The 22,547-nt window shown below is 41.4% G+C and overlaps 1 protein-coding gene across 1 annotated transcript in view; it reads right to left on the reverse strand.

Annotated features, from left to right (window-relative positions):
* The window catches only part of ENOX1 (ecto-NOX disulfide-thiol exchanger 1), a 143,836-nt gene extending 125,273 nt beyond the window's left edge, over positions 1–18,563 (reverse strand). The window contains exon 1 of the mRNA XM_082013807.1: positions 18,458–18,563. Within this exon, the coding sequence (XP_081869933.1) occupies positions 18,458–18,548 (91 nt within the window). The 5' untranslated portion in view covers positions 18,549–18,563. The remainder of the gene's footprint in view (positions 1–18,457) is intronic.
* Positions 18,564–22,547: the final 3,984 nt, after the last annotated feature.

Genomic DNA, 22,547 nt, shown 5'->3' on the forward strand with positions numbered 1-22,547 from the left:
AGAAGATTTTTCCCAAGTTTTGCTATTCTTGTCTCTCCTCTCATTTATGGAGAAAAATATTTTTTATGCCAATCCTAGGAGAGGTTTGCAAAGTTCTGAAATTTTAGCTTTTTTTGATCATTGGACATTTCATTTGAAACATCTCCACTCTGCTGGAGTTTTGAAGGGAAATAAACTTTTCAGACTAATCTGCAGGAAGATACATCGTGACACCAAGCTGAGTGGTGTGGTTGACATTCCTGAGGCGTGGGATGCCATCCAGAGGCACCTGGACAAGCTCGAGGAATGGGCCTGTGTGAACCTCATGAGGTTCAACAAAGCCAAGTGCAGGGTCCTGCCCTTGGGTCAGGGCAACCCCCAGTACCAGTACAGGCTGGGGGATGAAGGGATTGAGAGCAGTCCTGCTGAGAAGGACTTGGGGATACTGGTGGATGAAAAGCTGGACATGAGCCAGCAGTGTGTGCTCACAGCCCAGAAGGCCAACTGTCTCCTGGGCTGCATCCAAAGCAGCGTGGCCAGCAGGTTGAGGGAGGTGATGCTGCCCCTCTACTCCCCTCTGGTGAGACCCCACTTGGAGTCCTCAATCCAGCTCTGGAGCTCTCAGCACATGAAAGACATGGACCTGTTGGATAGAGTCCAGAAGAGGGCCACAAAGGTCAGAGGGATGGAACACCTCTCCTGAGGCTGAGAGAGTTGGGCTTGTTCAGCCTGGAGAAGAGGCAGCTCCAGGGAGACCTTAATTGCAGTCTTCCAGTAGTTAAAGGGGGCTTCTAAGAAAGATGGGGACAGACTTTTTAGCAGAGCCTGTTGCAAAAGGACAAGGGATAATGGTTTTAAACTAAAAGAGTGTGGAATTAGATTAGCAATAAGGAAGAAATTTTTCCCAATGAGGGTGGTGAAACCCTGGCACAGATTGCCCAGAGAGGTGGTAGATGCCCCATCCCTGGCAACATTCAAGGCCAGGTTGGACGGGGCTCTGAGCAACACAGTCTAGTTGAAGCTGTCCCTGCTCCTTGCAGGCGGGTTGGACTAGATGGCCTTTAAAGGTCCCTTCCAAACCAAAGACTCTATGATCCTATGATTTTATGACCAGGAATGTATCAAACCACTCTGAACCAGCTGCTGGCTCACCTACAACACCGGTTTAACCAGGGAGGCAGAAACCAGCTTTTGCAACCAGTATGTGAGGACCAGGCAACTGATGGAAGATTCTTGCAGGTACCCCAGGGCCAAAGAGAGAGCAGGTCCGAGATGATCATATTACCCGTACCCTCCCTTGCCCTCCTCTCCATCAGGAGCAGCTCAGCTCACCGTGTTCTTCGGTGATGGGCACAGGAAAGGGCCTTTGAGGGGCTGCTTGTGGGAGAGAAGGGACTGTGACTGGCAGTGCCATCAGCTGGCATCAGTTGGCATGGGGTGGATGGCATAAAATCTGGATGTAGCCCATGCAGCTGGGCTGGCTGGATTCACTAGAGTCAGTAGATTAGTGCTTTTTTGGGTTTTTTTTTTCACACCAGCTGAACTGTTTAGCTCGGCGGGTCATGTTCTCAGCTGTACTACAGCTGTATTCAGGGGAGCTTAGAGAAGAGGCTTTTAGCACCTGGGACTGCCAGTGACTGCTTTGTCCTTCCATTTGTGCTGAAGTGGCCTCAGGACAGTTTTGAGTTTTGTGGGGCTGCAGCACTTAACGAAGGCTGCTAATGGGCCACGTGCCCTGCTGCCCAGGTCTGCATAATGCCGGCTCTCAATCACCCTCGCCACGCCGGTGAATTTTCAGCCTTTCACACTTTAGGCAGCTTTATAACTTCTTTGCACTGCTGAAATGGGACAGAAGGACCGGGTTAGGAAAGGTCCTTTCTAAGTCTAGCACACGCACTTTAAATCCAAACGATAAATACGCAGTTCGGAGAGGTTTCCGACTGGCTCCTTTGGTCTCTGACTTCCAGCACTGAGAGGATTCATTTTTCTCACCAGGTACTGTAGTTCCAGATATTTAAATCAAGAACATACTCGTCCAAGCTTCACAGTAAAGTATACTACTTCGGATAGAATTATGGCCAGCATCTCTGTGTTGTGTTGTCATTTAAGCATTAAACAGCTCCATGCTGCCTTCTATAATTCTCAAAACAGTCAGGTTTCTCAGATTAAATGCCAGTCTCACATTATGAAGCAGGATGTGTTCCTGAGAATTAAATCACAAAATAAGTATGGTCCTAGGCCAGGAATTCATGTCTATTATTTTGTACCCACCTTTACCAGCATTTCCAGATTATAGGTTTTATGTTATCATGAACAGCCATGGTCATGGTACCCCTCAAAACATGAATCGACGTCATTCTGAATCACAGATGAGATATAGCCCATCCATCAAAAAAACACCCAACGTGGCAGAAGTAATGCAAAGCCTTTCCCACTTTATCTGCCACTTTATAAATCTGACTGCACTTGTCTGAATCTTTTTCCCTAAGGCTTGTTAAATTTCAGCAGAATTCTCCTTCACGTTGTGAACTGAATATGAAAAAGCAAAGCAACCAAACTGATATTCAGCAAAGCTAAAATGCATAGTAACACTGATTTGAAAGGTGAGCAAACCACAGCTTATTAGCATGATATTCTAAGAAAAAGAGTAGGGGAAAAAAAGAAAAAGTCTCTCCAGGAGAGAGAGAAAGAATCTCATCTACCTTGAAAAGGAAGAAGAGAGATAAAAGAGAGATGACTGATACAAGCAAAGATTAAAATGTAAAACACCTAGCAACTCCTTCTTTGACATTCCCCTTTGAACGCAGTCTACTGCAGAGCAGAATATTCTAAAATAAATATTTTGGACTGAGCTTTGCATCCAGTTCCACCAGTGTGACTCCACTGCTACTAGCAGGACTGTGCCAGGGTCCCAGGTGGCAAGGATGAAAACAGAAACTCATTATGGAATGAGAAATGTAAGAACGCTTTGGTGAGAGCGCATTCCCTGCAGAGTGCAACGCAAGTGAAAAGAACATTTAAATAGTACTGGCCCTTGATCCTCTCAAAAGCTGAGAGCACGTTTATTCAGCTCAAATTCCAAAACCTGAGCCACAGTTTATAAAATTTACTTGATCCTTGTGTAAGACCCTTTGGCATTTTCTTTCAGCAAGAAGATCTCCAGATGTTATTTTTGCACTTCATCTTAAGTAAATGTATGTGTTTAGCTAAACAGGCTTAAACGCAAGAGCCACCTAAGAGAACAATGATGAAATGCTTGACTTGATTTATGGAGCAACTGTCAAACGCTGGTTTATGAACATCTGGCTGGGAAGGTGATTTGAAAAGTTTTTCTATCAGTAAATATCAGCATAGTAAGCTCTTCTACTTACAGACAGCTATAAACTGTAAATGTAATTAGTGGAGAAATGGCATCGGAGTGTATGTCTAAAGTCACGTTCAGCTTATCCATGCACACAAAACATTCATTTTACAGCACTGCTAACGTGTAATGTGTAATCATTCGCAACTTCTTAATTAACAAAATACACAAAATACTGGGTTTGGAACCTGAAAGTTGGTTTCCCTACAAGCTGTGCCGGCAAGCACAAGGCTGTCTCTCACAGCCCTTCAACAGCTCATGCACCTCCCTGACAACTTCTCAGCAACCACTGTGGCCTGGATTTGGTAGCCCAGCTTTCGCCCACACCCCCATAGCTGTTCCCTCTAGCTTTGTCACATAGGTCCAGCAGTAGCTCCTGGGAGAGAAGAACCTCACCTGTCCTCTGCCCACCTCCATCTGTTTCTGAGCACAGTTTCTGCAGCTTCCCATGAGCACAACATCTTGCAAGGGCCTAAATGCCACAGCAACATTCCTAATTCAAAGGCTGATATTATCTAAAATCTACAAAGCAAGGCTGAGCTCAGGAAAATGGAAATTTTCTCTCCTTCTTCCCCTGTTTTGCAACAACATGACAACTCTGAGATGACACAATCCAGGAACGCTTTCTGTAATTTAATTCTAGTTCTGAAGCAGAAATCTACTTTCATCCCGGGTCTAATTTAATATCGGGGAATAAGGAAGCTTTTTGTGAGGAATTTCTTTGTTCACTGAGAAACAAAGCAGCAGCTTTATTGTAGAAATTCACTTTCAGCTGAAATGCAGATAATGCCAACCCGGGACCTCACTATAGATTCAGAGAGGTTCATATCACCTGCCCCAAAACATCTAACCATAGCACCTCACACAGGAGCTGTTTTACCTCCTCGTACGGCCCATGGAAAAGGAGGAAGATTGTATAGAGTGATTCAGCCCACCCACAGTAATCTCTGCATCCCCCAAAGAAGATTCCTATTTCTTTCCAGAAGCTATGACAGAAACCTACTGTCATCACACTCTTTTCTTTGGCACTGCTGTTGCACACCCAGTAACCTTGAACATACTTCCTTGCTATAAAGCAACTACTGGGAAGTTACTGGTGTACCTCATTAAATCAACAATAAAAAGGAATTAAATTTTGAACTCAGCCTTAGTGGAAAACTTACTGTGAACTGTAGAAGCAACTTAACAGTCTTGTTTTGGTTAAGTCATCACATTAGAAATAAACTGTTCTCGAGTGGCTACGCATACAAGCAACAGCAAATACATTTACCGACAAGGATGGGATGTTTAGACATGCTTAAAACGTTGAAGAGTTTTACCACATGAAAACTTCACCAAAGCCATTGACTAGAAAACTCTTGCAAAAGGGACAAGATGAAAAATGTGTCAGACCGAAGTGGAATGGTAGTCCATTTTGAATGAGGCAAAAGGGATTTAGGCGATAGGGAGCACAGGAAGAGAAGCTGGAGCTTTTTTTTAAGACATTGTGGTTATAAATGATAAGAAAAATAAGTATGGAAGCAGCATATTTGTTTCCATTTCCAAAAGTATTTGACAAGTTTCCATAGGAGAGATTAATGACTAAGAGGCACAGAAAAAGAATAAAGAAATAAAAAAGTCTTCTGTATATAAAAACTAGCTCAAATTGTTGTCTTTCCCGTAGAAGAAGACTACTCATCTTACACAAGAGGTCTTTTCCTTACAGCCATAAATCGAACATTATCCTGTGGGTCTGGATTTGGGCTACTTTAAGAATAATGTCACACATTTGTAATAGTATTGCTGTAGCTGTGATGGTCGAAAGTCACAAGAAAGACAATGTTTACAGGCCCGTATAGTCAGAAAAAAAAAGAAAAACCCATGTTCAGGTCTGAGACAGCAGCAGTGAACTTCCAAGCTAAATATAAGTAGGGAGCATATCTTTTGAGTTTAATTCGGTATGTTAAGTCAGGTAGACAAAAAAGCTGGTTGGCACCTGTAAAAGAGAAGGGAATATTAAAAAGGAAGTGGTGACACGGTGGTTATTCTGTAAAGGAATAGATAAGTATGCCTAGAGCAGATTAAAAGAATAATAAAGGCAGGGAAATTATAATGTGCTGCAAAAGTTTGAATTCACCTTTTTTACAGTCTGCTACAAAGTTTTAGTCTCCTGGTTGCCTCAGACCACCAGAGGGCTGGTGCGTATTTTTCCAGCTACATGAGTTGATCCAAGAAGCAATGTAACTTTTACCCAGGAATCTTCCCTCCTGCAGAAGGCTCGCAGGGGTCCAGCCTGCTCCTGGAAACGTGCGGCACTCGCTTCCTTGCTCCGTGAGCAAAGGTACGTTGGCGGAGCCCGCTGTGACCCTGCTGCTTCTCCTCCCCTTCGCACTCGCAAGGCTTGATTTGCTATCGGCACGCAGTCTCCGAGGTCAGGGCAGCACTGGCTGCAAGTGGGCCTGGGCATTAAATGAGGGGGTTAATTATATGTGATGGAAAATAATGGGTTTTTTTGCTTGTTTTCTGGGTTTTCTAATCTAAAAGACAGATGAAGCCTGGCCTTTTATGATCAGATTCATTTTTCTTTATTTTACTAACACAAGCAAAAAAAATTATAACTTTTTATTCCTGCTGGCTCTGCAGACTTGTTACAAGTGGAAGAGGGAAACTGGGTCCTATTCTGGTCTGTGTTATTGATGGAGGGGCTCTCTCTGTCTAACCCTGAGATCACTCTCTCCTCTTATGTTCATCTCCGGAACTCCAGGAGAGACAATCAAGGCTCCAAACACAATATTTGGCCAGCAACATTTTTACTACTGGATTTTACTGATGCCAGAGTGAAAACAGGTTTGTTACCCTTTAAATCCCCAAACGAGTTTGCACAGCGGCCAGTACTTGCAAACCTGTAAACTCTATTTATATGCAGCCGCCAAGTAACATGGACTTTCCTGATATTTTCAATCTATAACAGAACCGTAAAAGAAAACTATGACAGGTTGTCATCTTTCGGTCATAAAAGCATGTTGAGCGATAAAAAAAGTCCTCTGGGGGACTTTTTTAGTTCATCCTTACTATATACATATGTGGATGAGGTATTAAATACAGTATCTCAAGGCAACAGATGAAACAAATCTTGGAAGCACAACAAATAACAGGTCATGTAATCAGGTCTAGTGAGAGGTGGCTCTCATGCAACGTGGCCCACAGAGGCCAGATGCCATTCTGCATCGGAAAATGTGAAGTAATTGAGCTAGGATAAGGCGAACAACCTAGGAAATGAGTGAAAACCTAAACTGTCTTTGAATTCTAGCAAGAAAACACTAAGAAAATACCACTAGATCCACAACCTGATGCCTGTTAGCAATAAGAAGGGAGAATTACAGTATACAGTAAGAGTGGCTAGAATATGCAGACGTGTGATAATGTTTCTGTTACATGATCCTTAGAATAATGGGATCCCTCTGTTACGACTTGAGGTAGCTAAGAGACTTCAATGCCCATTAGTAGGTGTCTGTTGCATTGTAGAGATTGCATTCAAATCTATGCCAATACTTTGTTGATGGAAAACTAGAGATCAGGGAACAGAGGAAACTGGGAGGTAGGAACACAACTGTCTGTTAAAAGAGCTGCGGTAAAAAAATCCCTCCGCTGAGAACTCGGGTCCTCAAATCCCTGGATAAATAGTTGGAAGGATGGTTAGCTCTCATGTCCCCTATGAGCTTAACTGCTGAGGTAAAACACTGGAAGAGAGGCAGTCCTTAAGGGACACCAAATGGTGTATCTGAGTCATTATCTATCATCATTTTGTTTTCTTAGCGCTGCACCTTTACATTTCTAAGGCGTGCACGTGTGTAGAGACACATGCCACCCCATCAGGCAGTGCTGAAGCAGTTTGTTATAGGGAAATATATGCTGGGACCCTTCAAGGAGCTATATGTTCCCTCTCAAGGCCCACTGCCAGAAACTTCCATTCATACATAATAACCCCCTTGCCTTCAAAAGGACAATCATTGTCATGATGATTGCATGCAAGACTGTTTCTGCCAAATTGGATGGTTTGCATTTGTTTTCTCTTACTTCCAGCTTAAATTCCACTCGGACAACAACAACAAAAACCAACAGAAATGCGGGATGTTTGCTCTTTTTGAAGGGAAAACACAGGACACTTTCCAAAACACATTTAGACTTTAAAGTTCAGAATTAACACCTTGAATTGCAGCCAGAAATGATCTTAGTCTTGAGGCTGAAAGTCCTTAGTCTTGGGAGTCGATAAATCAGTCATGACAAGCCTGAACCAGCCATGGTTTATTATAAAATCAAGCGTGATTATCTACTTGAGGTAATTAGACAGACCAGAACAAAAGGACACAAAGTTAAAAGGCAACATATGTAGGAAGAACTGGAAAAGATATTTTACTTTACAGAGGATGGTGAATAGCAAGAATGAACTTGTACTGGTACTTGAGATATTTTCATATACTGAATTCTGGCTAATAACATAAAGGGTCCCTGCAATATTTACAATAGGCAATTTATTAGATCAGCTACTCTTGGAGTGGCTCAGCTGCAGATTCCCATTCCCTGCTATTTGCACACAGTCCTAAAATCCAGGTGCAGCATCCGAGCTCTCTCCTCTCACAACTCATGACTCTTCTCTAAGTCCCTAGGGGGTTACAAAAAGCATTAAAAGCACACTATGATGTTTATTACATTAAAGGACAGCAGCATTGTGTTTGGGTATAAACACACTAAATATCAGGGAATAAAAGAAAATAATACCCAGTCACTTCTCTCTTTCCTGTCCTCTCAATTTTGGTGAGTTTATTTTAAAGAATATTTAATTTATTTATGATATCGGCTATTCCAGCAGGTAAAGTTGTAGGGCATTCTGCGATGTCTCAAAAATACTTCTACAAAGTATGCTTGAGGTGCCAAAATTGGTATCAAAAGGCCCCAGAAAAGAAGGTTTCAGTGATTATTCCTGCAAAGTGCTCAGTCATGCAAGTCCAAGTACAGATCAAGTCCCAAACAGGAGGTTTCCAATAGAAGGGTTAAACAGATTTGACAGATGCAGCTCAAAATAATAAGGTAAAACTTCAACACTGCGGTTGGTTATAATATTCAACATTTATTTCTAGTGAAATGAATAATTTGAAACACAGTTATATCAGAAAGAAGAAAAAGAGTTGGAGAAGCATATAACTTGCCATCTCTACCCACTTCAGGCTGGACACGTGTCTTCTCAAACACAGCTCGTGCTGCCAGATCTTTACAAAAAAGTGTCAATAAGCACATCTGCACCTTCTCCCACGGTGCTGTCTCCTCTAAATGCTAGCAAAGCTCTTTCACGTCCCTTTTCCCAACCCTTCTCTAAAAATCACAGTAGCACAGTCAGAGAGGAAGAGCAGGTAGGAATTCTCTGCCTGTTTCTAATGTGCACAATAGTTTGCCTGTTTCTCAGTGCCTGACTCAGAATATCAGATAAAGAGTGTTAAACCGCTTTTTCACTTACCACCATATTACTGCTGTGTCAAGATACCTATAAAAAAATCTACACAATAGGCAGGCAGCTCCGTATTCACTGCTGCTTTTTATGCCAATCAGTATTATCCCACTGTTTCCATGTGGTCCCTTACCTACCTCGTTTATCTAAGTGAAAGAAAACAGACCATGTGCAATTTGGGCCGGGATTGACTCTTAAGTGTTCAGGCAGTGTTTAACTTACTGGAGCTCTCTATCTCTAAGCCTTTCCTGAACAGAAATAACAAATAATTACTAAATAATGTAGGCATTGTGGTCAGGAGGAGAAGATTATTTATAAAGGAAAATCAGCTGGGGTCAAGAGAACCATTTTTTAGGAGAAAAAAAATCTGAATAAGAAATGTGCACATACAGGAAATGCAGATAAATTTGTCCTTGTTATACAAACAGACCTATTAAATTTATGAGGCCACAGTAATGGCATATCTTTAATATTTGGGAAGAACACAATCTAAACACATGCTGCAGAGTATTAGAGCATATTGTAGGTATTAAGTTTAATTATCTTTCACCTCCACGTCCACTAACAGAACTACTCCAGCGACCAGCTGCTTCCCATTACAGAGACATTACTCAGAGCTGGTGATGTCACGCACATCATTTGTCCCCACCTGAGCATGTGAAGGTGTGGTAAATCCACTGTTTATCTGACCAAAGTCAACATCAGCAAAGTACTATGTTACAAGCTCCCTCGCACGCCCAGGGATTAGGCTCGCTGAAGCCCAACTTTCTTCTTCAATGCCGACCATCAAAAGACATTTTTCCACACCGATTGTCTCTGCTGATATTTCACAGACTCCTGCGGCGAACGGGATGTGCATCTTTATGCACTTTGAGAGACCTAATTCTCATGTAATAAGCAAAGGGCATTTGAAGGACAGGTGGCAGAAAGGAAAAAACCCCATGCTTTTGCCCTTCATCCCAAGGTGAAATGTAGAAAGCAAGTTTTCTTGCTTGCTCTTCAGAAGCCAAGCTCTATGCGTCAACCTAGCCCATGCTGGCAAAGAGAGAGGCTGTCTAGGGAAGAACAAAAGATTTTATAGCCCTCGATTTGGGGTGGCTGCTTGGGGATTCATTCATATTCAGGTCTTCCCCTCCCAAGGAAGTCTTGCTCTGCAACTTCCCCAGGTGTTGCTGTCTGTGCCATCCTGAGAACACTCTACAAGGACCAAGTTAACAGTCCTCTCAGGACTGCTGTGACCATCTGCAGACCATCTACACGACCCGCAAACAGCTTTGACTTAAGGGCTTCAGGTAGCATCGTCTTCACCTTGCCTCCTGCAGACCATGACTGCGCTCAGCAGGTCGCCTTCAAACACTCTGCCATAAAACAAGCCTTTTTTTCCCATGAAAATACATGATCTGGTATTCATACCTTGACTTTGATTATTTAAAGTGGTCAATTTGCTATTTCTGCTGATTTCTATCCACAGTAACTCAAATTTCCCATCAGAAAACTGTATAACACACAGGGGTTACACTGGATTCCCCATGTCAGCCCAGGAACCTGGGATCCTTGCATGGGGAGTGGTGTGTGAAAGCAAAGTGCTGAAGAAAAGCTGTGCTCCAGCAGAAGTGAAAAGCCAGTAGCAAATGGTTCCCAACAGCCTCTTCTCTTACTTTATGCAGTGGGATGCTCATAATTACTTACGGCCTTTCTTGTCTAGAATAAACAAACACATGGAAAATAGTGGGAATGGAGGCTTTCCAAAGTGAGATAAAAGATGGGGAAAACTTTTGCAAAAAAAAAATATTTCCTTATGTTACTTTACTGTAACTTCAAACAAAAACATGTCAAACAGATTTCTGGTGCTATAATTACCAACAAACAGGAATTAAAAAAAAAAAAAAGAAAAAATGCCAAAACATGCAAACAATATGGCTTGCATCATGAATTTATTCTGGTATTTTGAGACAGTTAAGAAGAGTTATGCCAAACAGTAATCCGTCTGTTTTCCTAAACGGTTAACTGGCCTGGACAAAAGTATAACAACAGAGAGAGATGCCATATTCCTGAAAAACCTTCCACTCCACATACAGCACAAGTTTTGCACTTAGTAATTCCCTTTATGTACCCCTGCTCACCTCTGAGTCGTGTTTATTTGGGACATTCATCTCCTCATACCATGTTAAAAAGCACTATTTATCTTCAAGTGTTGAACAGATTTTAATCATTATCTTCATCTTTGGCCTCAATTAAGGTCTAATATGGAGGAGGCACTTGAATGACCTAAGAGGCACACTTAACCCTGAATAGAGTGTCAAAGACACTTAGAATTTCTGCCGTATTTCCTCTGGCCGTCAAATCTCTCTCTTTTTTTTCTGTTGTAACCTGACTGTGTTTGTTCCTAGCACTTTAATGTCCCCTGGTGTGAATTCTCCTTGAGTAACAATCACATGATAGAAAGTGTGATTAACTCTGCAGGCACTTTTCAGGTCAATGAAAAAAACTACTTGTTACACTAATATATAATACTTCTTTAGAGATGTTCCCAGTGGCTCTGCATATTGGGATTCCCACAGTACCTATTCTCTTTCACTCTTGCTGCTCTCCTGTGTCTCGATAATAAAAATACATAGTTTTATCTGGGTACAAGCTTCACTCTAATCCTTCAGAGTATGTTTCACACCTCTCTAATTATTCTGATTTGCCATTCAGATAACTTAAATGGTAAATCTTTTCCCCTTGACAAAAATGCAATGTTTCTGTAGTGAAGACTATAAAAATAAAAGCAGGAAGGAACTAGAATAAAATTTGGAGAATTGTAAGATTTTCTTCAGAGTATGCCTTACTAGATTTCTCTTGCTCCATAGGCAGGCTTGTTAATGAAACACAATGCATAAAACAGGTTGGGAAGCCATAACAGCCGAAGAGATGCCTTCCGAAGATACCTTGTCACCTCAAGGGTTTTGCAAAATCTATGGAAAACTCTGCAGATTTTATTAAGTCTTTTTATATCTTCTTTTACTGCCAGATGTCAAGCCAGAGCAGCGTTCAGAACAAGGGTAAACATGCTGTATGCTGCACACTGCCGTGCCACCAGGCTGCTGAACTCTTCCAGCAGCTACTTTTGGTCTGCAGCTTACAGGGGCAGGGGAACAAGAGTGCATGGAGCGCCTTCGCCAGCTGCCTGTGCACTTCAAAGCTTGCATCTGGAGCATGCTGAACTTTAGTCACAAATTACAGATGCTCAAGCATTTTTTCCAAAAAAAAGTTACTATCTTCAGGTCATAATACAAGTGGCTCACCTTAAAACTTTTGTGGATAGGACCTGTAATCTATTAATAGGAGCTAAGTATTAATTACATAAAAGGAAGCTGTGTTTTGTTAGGCATGTCTTGGATGATTCAAGTTATGTGCTCATTGGCACATTGGTTCAGTGGCTAAGCAATGAAGCGTAGAAAAAGAGAGCTTTAATAGGTAACGGGATAGCACAGGTAAAACAAAATGAGACTGCCAGATGATTATCAGTGGCTCCACGCCTTCAGTAATGGAGAGGCCACAGAAGAACAAGTATATACACAAGAGTTGGTGGAATCTTCTGGCCAGCTGACTTCTTAGAGCCTTCAGCACTGCTTAATGTACAGTCTTTCTTTGGGGAACTGCTGAATATAATCAAATATACCTTGATTTCCTACTTTATTTGATTTTTCTTCATTAACGTTACAAAAATAGTACACAACCAGAACAATGAGGGATATGTCTACAATTTAATCAGCATATGATGATCTGCAGTTGACAATAATTCATAAATCATACCTCCTCTATTTCACAGTAGAAAGACACTGAAGCTTAAAGGACTTTTCCATAGCCAAGGCAGACTGGTGAGAGAATTCTTAAGTCTCAGCCCACCCTTGATTTTTCTCGAATAATCCCTAGGTCTTCTCCTTTGCATAGGAATCAGTGACCTCTTGAGATACTTGAGTGAGTAGTAGCAGAAGGAAAAGCCATCATGCTAGATGTCCCCCTGATATGGCCATCACATGGAAAAATGCTTGACACTAACTGGAATCTGAATATAGTGATTGCCTTTAGTTACAATCATCATTCTGAAAAAAGAAAGAGTCTGAATATTATGTCTCCAAAAACTTGGAAGTCTTGAGCTAATAAAATTCTAGGAGTGATATTTAACCTCGTGTCTTGGGATTTAGGAGTCTCTAGATCGAAATTTCCCAAATTATTCTATTAGCAAAAAGTAATTCTGGGGTTGCAGTTTCAGGTTCGCAACCCCTCATTGTCACAGGTGCTGCTTCCGAAAGTGAAGTTTTGCGGAGTTATGGCTTGATTTGGAAATATAACCTCTAGTTTGGGGAACCCCATTCTATATATTAATCATCAAGAGGAGAGCCCATCAGAGGGAGAATCACTTCAGCACTGATTTGCCACATACATCTCTCCCTGTGAAGTATCTGATACTCAACACTGTCAAAAGCACAATCCTGAGCGAGACGACCTGATTGGAACTGGCAGATCCTATGTTCCACTGAAATCAGGTCAAAAGACATGTGTGTGGGGAAAGCAAAGACAAATGGACAAACAGAAAGGTTGATGTGTCTAATATTTCACAACCTCCAGTGTCTAAAAAATACATGCCCGAGGCCACAAAAATGGTGTATATTTTTTCTATACCTTTTGGTAAGCAAGATGTTAGGCTTCAAAGCTTCCTAGTCTCTGATTTCACTACGATTTTGTACAAGTGGTCAAAGTCTGACTTTAGCAAAAATAGGACTGGAGGCCATTGCAAATTTTAATAACTTGAGGCTGAAGCATGTTGGCCAGACTTACATGGAAAAGTGGGCTTTGATAATTATCCCATGAATAAGTAGAAGGCATCAGTTTTCAGGCATATCATTGACTTCTAGGCAGATCTATAACTTTAATTTTGGATGTCTGCCCCTGTGTTTTGTTATTTTTCTCTGTAAGAGCACAAATATGTGGCACAGGGCACGAGCTTGACTAAGTCTGAAAGAATTACCACTTACGTATCACTCCTCATGTTCATTTGTATTAGGGAACTTTTTGACATACACCATTTTTGACTAACATATGTTTAGGTCATCTAAGTCATTCTGGAGGAAAGCATCTCAAAATTGCTTCATGTTTTTCAGGGCAATGGTTCATTAGTGAAAGAATAATCAAACCAAACCAGAGAAGTAAATAATTCTCCTGGCAGGATGTCTTCCTTTAGAAAACAGGTGATCTGATGCCATTTGCTCAAACAAATGAAAGCATAAGAACACTGAACTCAACAATGCCAAAATTGCCTTTAAAAAGTACCAGTGCAAAAGCATAACAAAACGTTCTCAGCTGGTCTAAGGTCACTGAATTTTTCTGCTGGTCCTAAAAGGTAACAGAACAGCAGACTTGAATGTACTTGAAAGATGTGCTTGAATCAGAGCTGCTGAGTGCACAAAGAGGATTCAGATCTCAAAAAGGTGGAGTACAAACTATCCTTCCCCTCTCACCTGACCATTTTTCTCAAAGTCTCAAAGTGTAGAAAACAGCAATTTTAAGGCTTGGATAATTCAAAAGCAGTTTAGCAGATTTTCTCCAACCTTTCCAGAATTCTTTTTTCCTCTGGGCTGAGACCAGCTGTGAGCAATTTCAGCCCAAAAGGCAATTTTTTGGAAAAAATTATAACCTGCTGAAAGGGGAGGTTTAGAATGAAAATATTTTTCAGCCATAACTATTCCCCATCAATTTTTAACACTTTAACGAATGCATTATTAAACTACAGTTTATGGTATGAATTATGTATATATAATGTATAAATGCATGTGTTAGTGTATATGTAATGCAGTAGCCAAACATTATGGAAAAGGGTAAGCTTCTGAATAACAATAAGTGTAAGCAAAACATATGTAGAAACAGAAGAGATACTATACAACTATTTTACAAGAATCCATCTTTACAAATGAAAGACTCTGACATTTGCCCAGATCAAAAATCCAATTTTACAGCACTGGGAGATAAGGAATTAAATAGAGTGCAGATATCATCTAAACTGGTATTAAAAGGTTAGCAGTGCTTAAAATTGATTAGTTACCAAGACCAGACAGCCTACATCCCAGGCTGTGAGAAGAGTATTGGACAGATGTTGCAGAAGCTTTAGTTGTCATTTTAACAAACTCTCTGGCTAGGCAAGAGCTTCACAGATTGCAAAGTGGGGAGAATAACTGTTACAAGGCAGGCATCCCAGCATGTTACACAACAGCGAAGTTAACAACAGTTGGGAAAAAAAACATCAAAAACCTTTAAAAAGACTTAGTAGATGATACCGGCTCCATACCTAAGGGAACAAAAGCACCGTGCAATTTCGGAATTAGGAACCGGTTGGTTTGGGGAAGGAAAGGCTGTGAACGGATAAGTCCTTTGGAAACTAAAAGATCAGAGAACCAAGAGAGATGTCAGGATATAGATGAGTACCATACACCAAATTTCAAACTATGGCAGGTTATGTAAAGATATCCAGGAAAGATCACGCTCTCTCCAAGATTAATCTAAACTACTTACTGCTTTCCTAGCAGTCATCAAGGCAGGGGAAAAAAAAAAAAAAAAAGAACAAAATAAATTTTTAAAGACAGACAAAAAGTTAACACTGGGACATGGGTGTGTCATTTTCATCTCCAAGAAATGTCACAGATGACAGTAGCAAAAGCAGTATGTGACTGCTGACAAAGATGAGTTCGTTACTAGGATTAATAGCAAAAAAAATTAAAAAGTCAGAAAGGGCTAAGGACTAGTTATATATTTAGTAGAACATGGTGATGCAAACTCTTATTGAATACAGACACAGTAAATATAGCAAATAAGTCTATAAGTCATTTCATGGTAAATTGTAGTTTTGCCATTATGGATTTGCCATGAAGAAAATGTGTCAAAAACTTATGAATCATAAGGAAATATAATGAAGTGTCAAAGCACCTATTTACCTTTAAAATACAAGAGAGTCTTAAACAAAGGAAAGCAAAAGGAAAGCAAAGAAGTTATTCTGCACCCGTAGAGAAATCAGGCAGCGCTTCAGTAATTAATATTTATTACTTATGGCACCTTTCACACATTGAAAATGCTGAACAAATACCAACTGACCTGTACAACACTCCTACAATACGTGATACACATAATTTTGGAAATTACTGTAGGGAGATGGCAATGAAATAAAGTCCTGGAGATCCTCCCTTGTGGGCAAAAGCATTGCACATGAGGTGAGGCTGCCATGTAGGGATTGCATAGCACACCTGAGGACACAATTTACACCGAAAGTGGAGAGACAGAGGAAGAGGGGAAGACAAAAAGGTGGGCAAACCTCCACAGGATATGCAACCGAGATGCTTATAAATGAAAGCAGCAGAAGCTGATTTTGACATATGGGTATTTTCACGTTTGGAGGTAATTGCATTCAAGTTGAGTGCAGCACCTGCAGGCAAAGCCTCAACAGAAAATGGAATAAGCTGTTTTCCCACCAGCACGTAGAAACATAAAATGTCCTGATTTAGAAGGAATCCACAACAATCATCGAGTCCAACTCCTGACTCCACACAGGACAAGTTAAACCATATACCGAAAAGCATTGTCCAAACACTTCTTGAACACCAACAGGCTTTGGGCCATGACCACTTCCCTGAGGAGCTTGTTCCAGTGCTTGATCACCTTCACGATGAAGAACTTTTTCCTAATAACCAATCTGAACATCCCCTGATGCAGCCTTAAGGCATTTCCTTGCATCCTAAAAGCGGACACCAGAGAGAAGAGATCAGCACCGCCCTCTTGGCTCCCCCTCATGAGGAAGTTGTAGACAGCAATGAGGTCTCCCCTCAGCCTTTTCTCTAAGCTGAACAAACCTAGTATCCTCAGCTGCTCCTCTACAGCCTTTCCCTCTAGTCCTTTCACCATCTGTGTTGCCTCCCTTTGGACACACTCTAATATTTTTATATCCTTCTCACCTTGTGGAGCCCCAAACTGCACACAGCAATCAAGGTGGGGCTGCACCAGTGCTGAGTAAAGCAGGACAATCACTTCTTTTTGACCAGTTAGCTGCACTGCACTTAATGTACCCCAGGTTGGCCCTTTTGGCTGCCAGGGCACATTGTTGAGACACATAGAGCTTCCCATCAACCCAAAACCCCAGATCCCTTTCTGCAGGGCTGCACTCCAGCCCCTTGTCCTCCAATCCACACATACATCCAGGATTACATCGTCCCAAGGTGCAGAATCCTGCATTTGTCCCGGTTAAATGTCATACGGATGGTGATTGCCTAGAGCTCCAATCTACCCAGATCTCTGTGTTAGGCCTCCCTGCCCTCGCGGGAATCAACAGCTCCTCCTAATTAGCATTATCAGCAAACTTCATGTGGACTCAACTCCTGTGTCCAGTTCATTGATAAAAACATCGAGGAGAACTGACTCTCCAGGAGCGGATGGCTTTGCTTGTTTCTTTTAATTGGGAGCGTGGGGTTAAAGCCAAAGACCGAGAATCAGTTCATGGCCTCCACCAGCTCAACTCTCTGCTTGAGACTGATTCATTATAAACCAGCTTTCCTGCAGCTTAGTTTACCCGCCTGTAAGCCAGGTAATTCCGAGCCAGACGATCAGCTGTGAACTGGCACAGCTCCACTCAGTTCCCAGTCTCAGAAGGGGACATATTTGGCCAAAATTAAGAATCATGCATCCCCGGTGAGGCAGGCAGAGTGATTTACATCATGACCTGGCTCATCACAGCCATGCCTACATGGACAGGCGCAGACATGACAGGACGCTGCTCTGATCCAGATGTTGCCCAGCTCTTCTTAAGCCGAAGTGGCAATGCAGCTTCCGGAGGGGATCTGTCATATGCTTGGCATGTGGCTTGTGTCTATAGGGCACCCATCCACATAAAAATAATTTTTCTTTACCTCACAGGAGCAATGAAGTTTTATTAAGTCCTCTACTGTTGACAATGAAGTCTGATATGTCCAGGCTTGTCTGTGGAACATTGCTGGTTTCAAAATATTATTTTTATTATTGTTAGAATGAGCGATCCCCTGCAACACTCTCCCAAACTATGAGTGAAATAACAAAATCAAACAAGAATAACCTCTTGAAATTCAATTTGTGGAGTCAGGCAGAAAGTAAGTAAGTACAAACCTGATAGGAAAGCTTCACTTCACTAATATAAACTGAGCATAAGAATTGAACGGACTTCATGATTTTCTGCCCAATTAACACAACTTCAAAATCTTTCTCTGGTCAAGAGTTCCCAGCCTAGGTTATTCCTTGGCAGAACCTCAAGACATCCTGCTTCAACAGAGACAGAAACAAATGTTTCTTATACATGACCTGCCTCCTGGTCTTGAGCCAGCATAAGGATCGACAGTTTAGTTGTTTAATTTCCCCAAAGAGTTTTGGCTTTTCCAAAATAAAAAAAATTAAAAGTTAAAATATAATATGGATTATATACCTACTGCAAGAAGAGGCTAATACACAGTACGCGATATTAATCATAGGTGATGTTTTCAGAATATAAAAATATAATATCCTCAGAAGTCATTCCATGTATTTTTAAAGACCCGAAGAATTCATGAATGGTATGAGAGATCTCTTAAATTTTTAAACCTTACCTGTCACAAGCTGTTGTCCAGCTAGTCCTACTGGAACCATCCCCAGGTTATTCATAGCTGTAGCCCAAGCCGTTGGATCAGTGACTGACATGTTAATTTGTGTGGTATCTATAGCTATACTTCCCAAACCATCAGCTGCTGCAAGAAAAGAAACACATTGTAAGGAGAAAAGTCAGCGTGCCAGGATTTTTAATCAAAATCTTCAGTGAAAATGAGATATCACAACCACTGCATATTTTGGGTTTGTTTTGTTTCAGAATTATGATTCACCTTTTAGACCATTGATAATAGTGCTTGGTATTGTATAGCAAAACATAAAGACATTGGAAACATTCAACAGACATAAAATGAAACAAGAGTGGTTCAGGCTGGTTATACAGAAAACTTTTTCACCATGAGGACAGTCAAGCGGCGGAACAGGCTGTGCAGTTGCCATCCTTGGCAGCTTTCAAGACTCAACTTGATAAAGCCCTCAGCAATCGGTCTGACCCTATGGCTGGCCTTGCTTTCAGCAGGAGGTTGGACTGGAGACCTCCTGAGGCTCCTGCCAACCTGAATGAATCGTCCTGCAATCCTCTGATATAATTTAATTTTCTATAATCTCTGGCAACTTCTCAGAAAGCTATGAGAACCAAACACCCTCCAATGAAAGATCTGTTTTCCATGAGTTGCAATTTTTTTTGGTAAAAGATTTAAGAATATATCAGTCCCTAACTAAAAAGAGGTCAAACCAAATTGATTCACTATGAGAAATATAAAGTTTTGTTCTAAAACCAAAAAAAGAATTATCATGAATATGGTCAAAATAAGCTGAGCCCAGGTATGGATTTTCCTGGATTGGGGAAGGAAGAGTGGGTCAGATAGCTAAGGGTTGTACCTTTCTGATACCGAACCTCCAAACACAAGGTGTTATCACACGTTTGTGCTTCCCTCCTCTCCAGTCACAGCTGAAATCAGCTCTTTCCAGCTATTTTCTTACAGCCTTTGCAGACCTGAGATATTTACCGGCAGCCATTGCTTTTCCCCAGTTCCTTTTGCTCCTGTTAGACTTCTTCAGCTAGGAATAATTAACTACTGTATTAGCAGCATCTTGAGATGGGATGTCACCGAATGCAGGGCCCACACACGGCTCATTAGGCTCTGAAACAGAAAAGACGAAATCAGCTATCAAGTGCCGCAGTCAGAACATAGCTGCAAAACAACAGACCGCTTTGGGAATCCACTCGAAGCTCCTGCCCGCTCCTGCTGGATCGCCAGCCCCAGCCTCCTTGCACGCATTTAGCGGCCGCTGTAGAGGCGTTTCAGCGAACGCTCATCCTTGCCTGCTGAACAAAGAGTGCCACGTATGAACCTGTCAGGCCGCTGAAAAGCCCGTCACAAATTAGGTCTTATCAGTAGCTACACAGCCTCCTCGGCATGAAGGCATCAGCTGAAAGAACATATGAAGGGATGAATATGATTTTCTTTTTGAAACTTTTAACAATTAACTGATGTTGCAACTTTCAAGGAAATAGTCTCCTGTTCCGAGATGAAGGAAGAAAAATAAAAAGTTACTCTTCAATGACTGACGGAATGGAGCCCACAGAGACATGGAAAAATAAGAAATCCTAACAAAGCTGAGGATGATGCCTGCTCCTTAACTAACATTGTATCTTTGGCTCACAAAGGTTGGTCAGCTTGAAGCAAAGGTGGAGTATCTGCTTCTTGCTAAACCACATTTCTTTCATCAGGTATCTGTCAGATCATGAATTTTACACAAGGGTAACTTCTTGCTGTTGTTACTGCTGTTTGTGAAGCTCACCACATCAGCGCATTGCTGGTCAGAAAGAAGGCTGAATGAGCAAAGAGGTGAGAGGTGTGACCAAAGGCTGTAAGCTCCCAGTAATCACAGCAAAGGGAGCAAACGTTGGGGTGAAGATAATCACAGATACATGCCCATGTTAGTCTCTGTCCATTAGTTACACGTGACTATCGGCAAAGGCAGGGCTACATTATTTTTTTGGCTGGCCAGCAGCCTAAGGAGTCTGACCCATAGTCTTTGATACTAGTGGACAAACAACTGACCAAGTGCTTCCAAGTGTTTGGGGGCATCATTAATGCTATGCAGGTGTGTGATGGTGACTTGTTCAGCCCTAAGATATTTGTGCTGTCTTTAAAAAAGTACTTGAGAGACCTTAATTAAGAGGTTTCCAACATGCAAACCCGAAGAATTCATCTTTAGAAAAGACATAATTAACGTGATTACACTATATTTTAGCTTAGTACCTCCCACACTGTTCTTTTTTCATGTGATATGCATAAAGCACAAGCTAGAAAGTTTCATATTATAGTTCCCCTAACACTGTACAGATCAATTCATAGGAACATGACCACATCAGTAGCTGTAAAAGTGAAGAAAGAGTCAAGATCAGACAATGCTGTACATTTTTTAGTATGTTGTAATTTTCAAAGAACAAGTATACTAGGCTAAAAAGCATTTTGTTCAAATCTACAGTGGGTCTACTTAAAAGTCAATATTTATCAACTCTTAATATTTGAATTTGCAATTCCAATTCTTATTTGATCTCCACTATTCATTATACATAACATAAAATAATTTTATGATAAAATTAGCTTTTAAATAACATCTATAAACACCAAACAAACATGGAACTAAAGTCCTCCACAGGGAATGTGACTAACATAAGGCAAGCCACCAGAGATTTACGTCAAGTTTTTAAAAACTGGGTGTCTGCTGTTCAGCTCCTTAAGCTTCTACTTAGCTCTTTCCACTCAGGCTATAAACTTCCGACCACAAACAGCCGCAAAGGCTGAATTATTCCTTGTCAATAAGTTATTTCTCGCACAGTACAGCCCCCTCACTGTTTATGAATCAATGCCAAATCAATCCTGATTTACAAATGTATGCTGAATAGCCCAGATGAGAGTGGTTCCCTTCTTCCAATGACCAGCAGCCTTGTTGCCTTGATGTAGGAAGGCACATCTGAAAACCAACAGCGATGAAACGCCTCTTCATATCTTGCTGCGTGCTAGTGGCTTGTCCCCATAAGGCATCACCCCGACCAATGGGGAGGAAGGAAGTGCTGCCCCATGGTTTTGGAAGACGACCTGCAAGGGTATGGATTATTGGAATAAGGGGCAGAAAATGGGTGTCGGACTCTCTCTGCCATCCCCTCTTCCACTCTTTTACTGCCTTGTGAAGTGTGTGCTGGATGATATTAAGAAGTCTGCTGCCAAACTCTACACTCTCATCCCTACAAACCCACATTGCAGCTGTACCAACTCTGCCAGAAATGAGAACCAGTCCATAAAGAATCAGACACTGGACTAGACAAATGCACCTCAGCCCAGTGGGATTCAATAGGTGACTTTTTTTGGTGTTTGCCTTCTACCAGGTTGTCCACATATTTCAGGTTTTGGTATATTTTCATGAATTAGCCACAAGTATTTGTTAACCTCCTTGCAGAGGAGGAAGAACATAACACCATGAATATGCAATAAAGCAGAATCAGTGGGTTGATTGGTGAAACTCCTGTCGTACTATGCCACCAGCTCTGCCCAATGTGCCATGGAAACCTTTGCTTGAAACATACTCATAGCCCATGCTGGCTCTGGGCAGCTTTGCTTTCTCTCTGGCCATCAAGTCTACTGTTTTATCAGCAGGACCTGGATGCAGTGCAGGCTGAACCAGGGGAAAAACCACAAAAGAGCACGTGAGGACCCTAAAGTAGAACCAGTCCTATCTAACCAAGAACTGCTGCAGGCTATTTTGTCAGTGGAAGAGAGTTGAATAACAAGCATAAATGCACCTATGAACACTGAATAATTTGCAGCAAGCTGTGGGCAGAACTAACACTACATCCTCAAGGACACAGCCTGTAGGAACTAGCTCTCTTAAAAAGAAAAATGCTAATTGTGAACATCCCTTTTACTGACAATTCACTGGTTACATTAACACAGAACAACATAATATGGCTAAAATAATGTCACAGGCAATTCACACCTGATTTAGACTCAACCGTTAGCTTTTGTTTAAAAACTTTTGAAAATTCAGATGGGGGAAGGTTTCATTAATGTTTAAAGTAAAATC

This window comes from Phaethon aethereus (assembly GCF_964289735.1).
Source record: "Phaethon aethereus genome assembly, chromosome: 1".
Lineage (NCBI taxonomy): Eukaryota > Metazoa > Chordata > Aves > Phaethontiformes > Phaethontidae > Phaethon > Phaethon aethereus.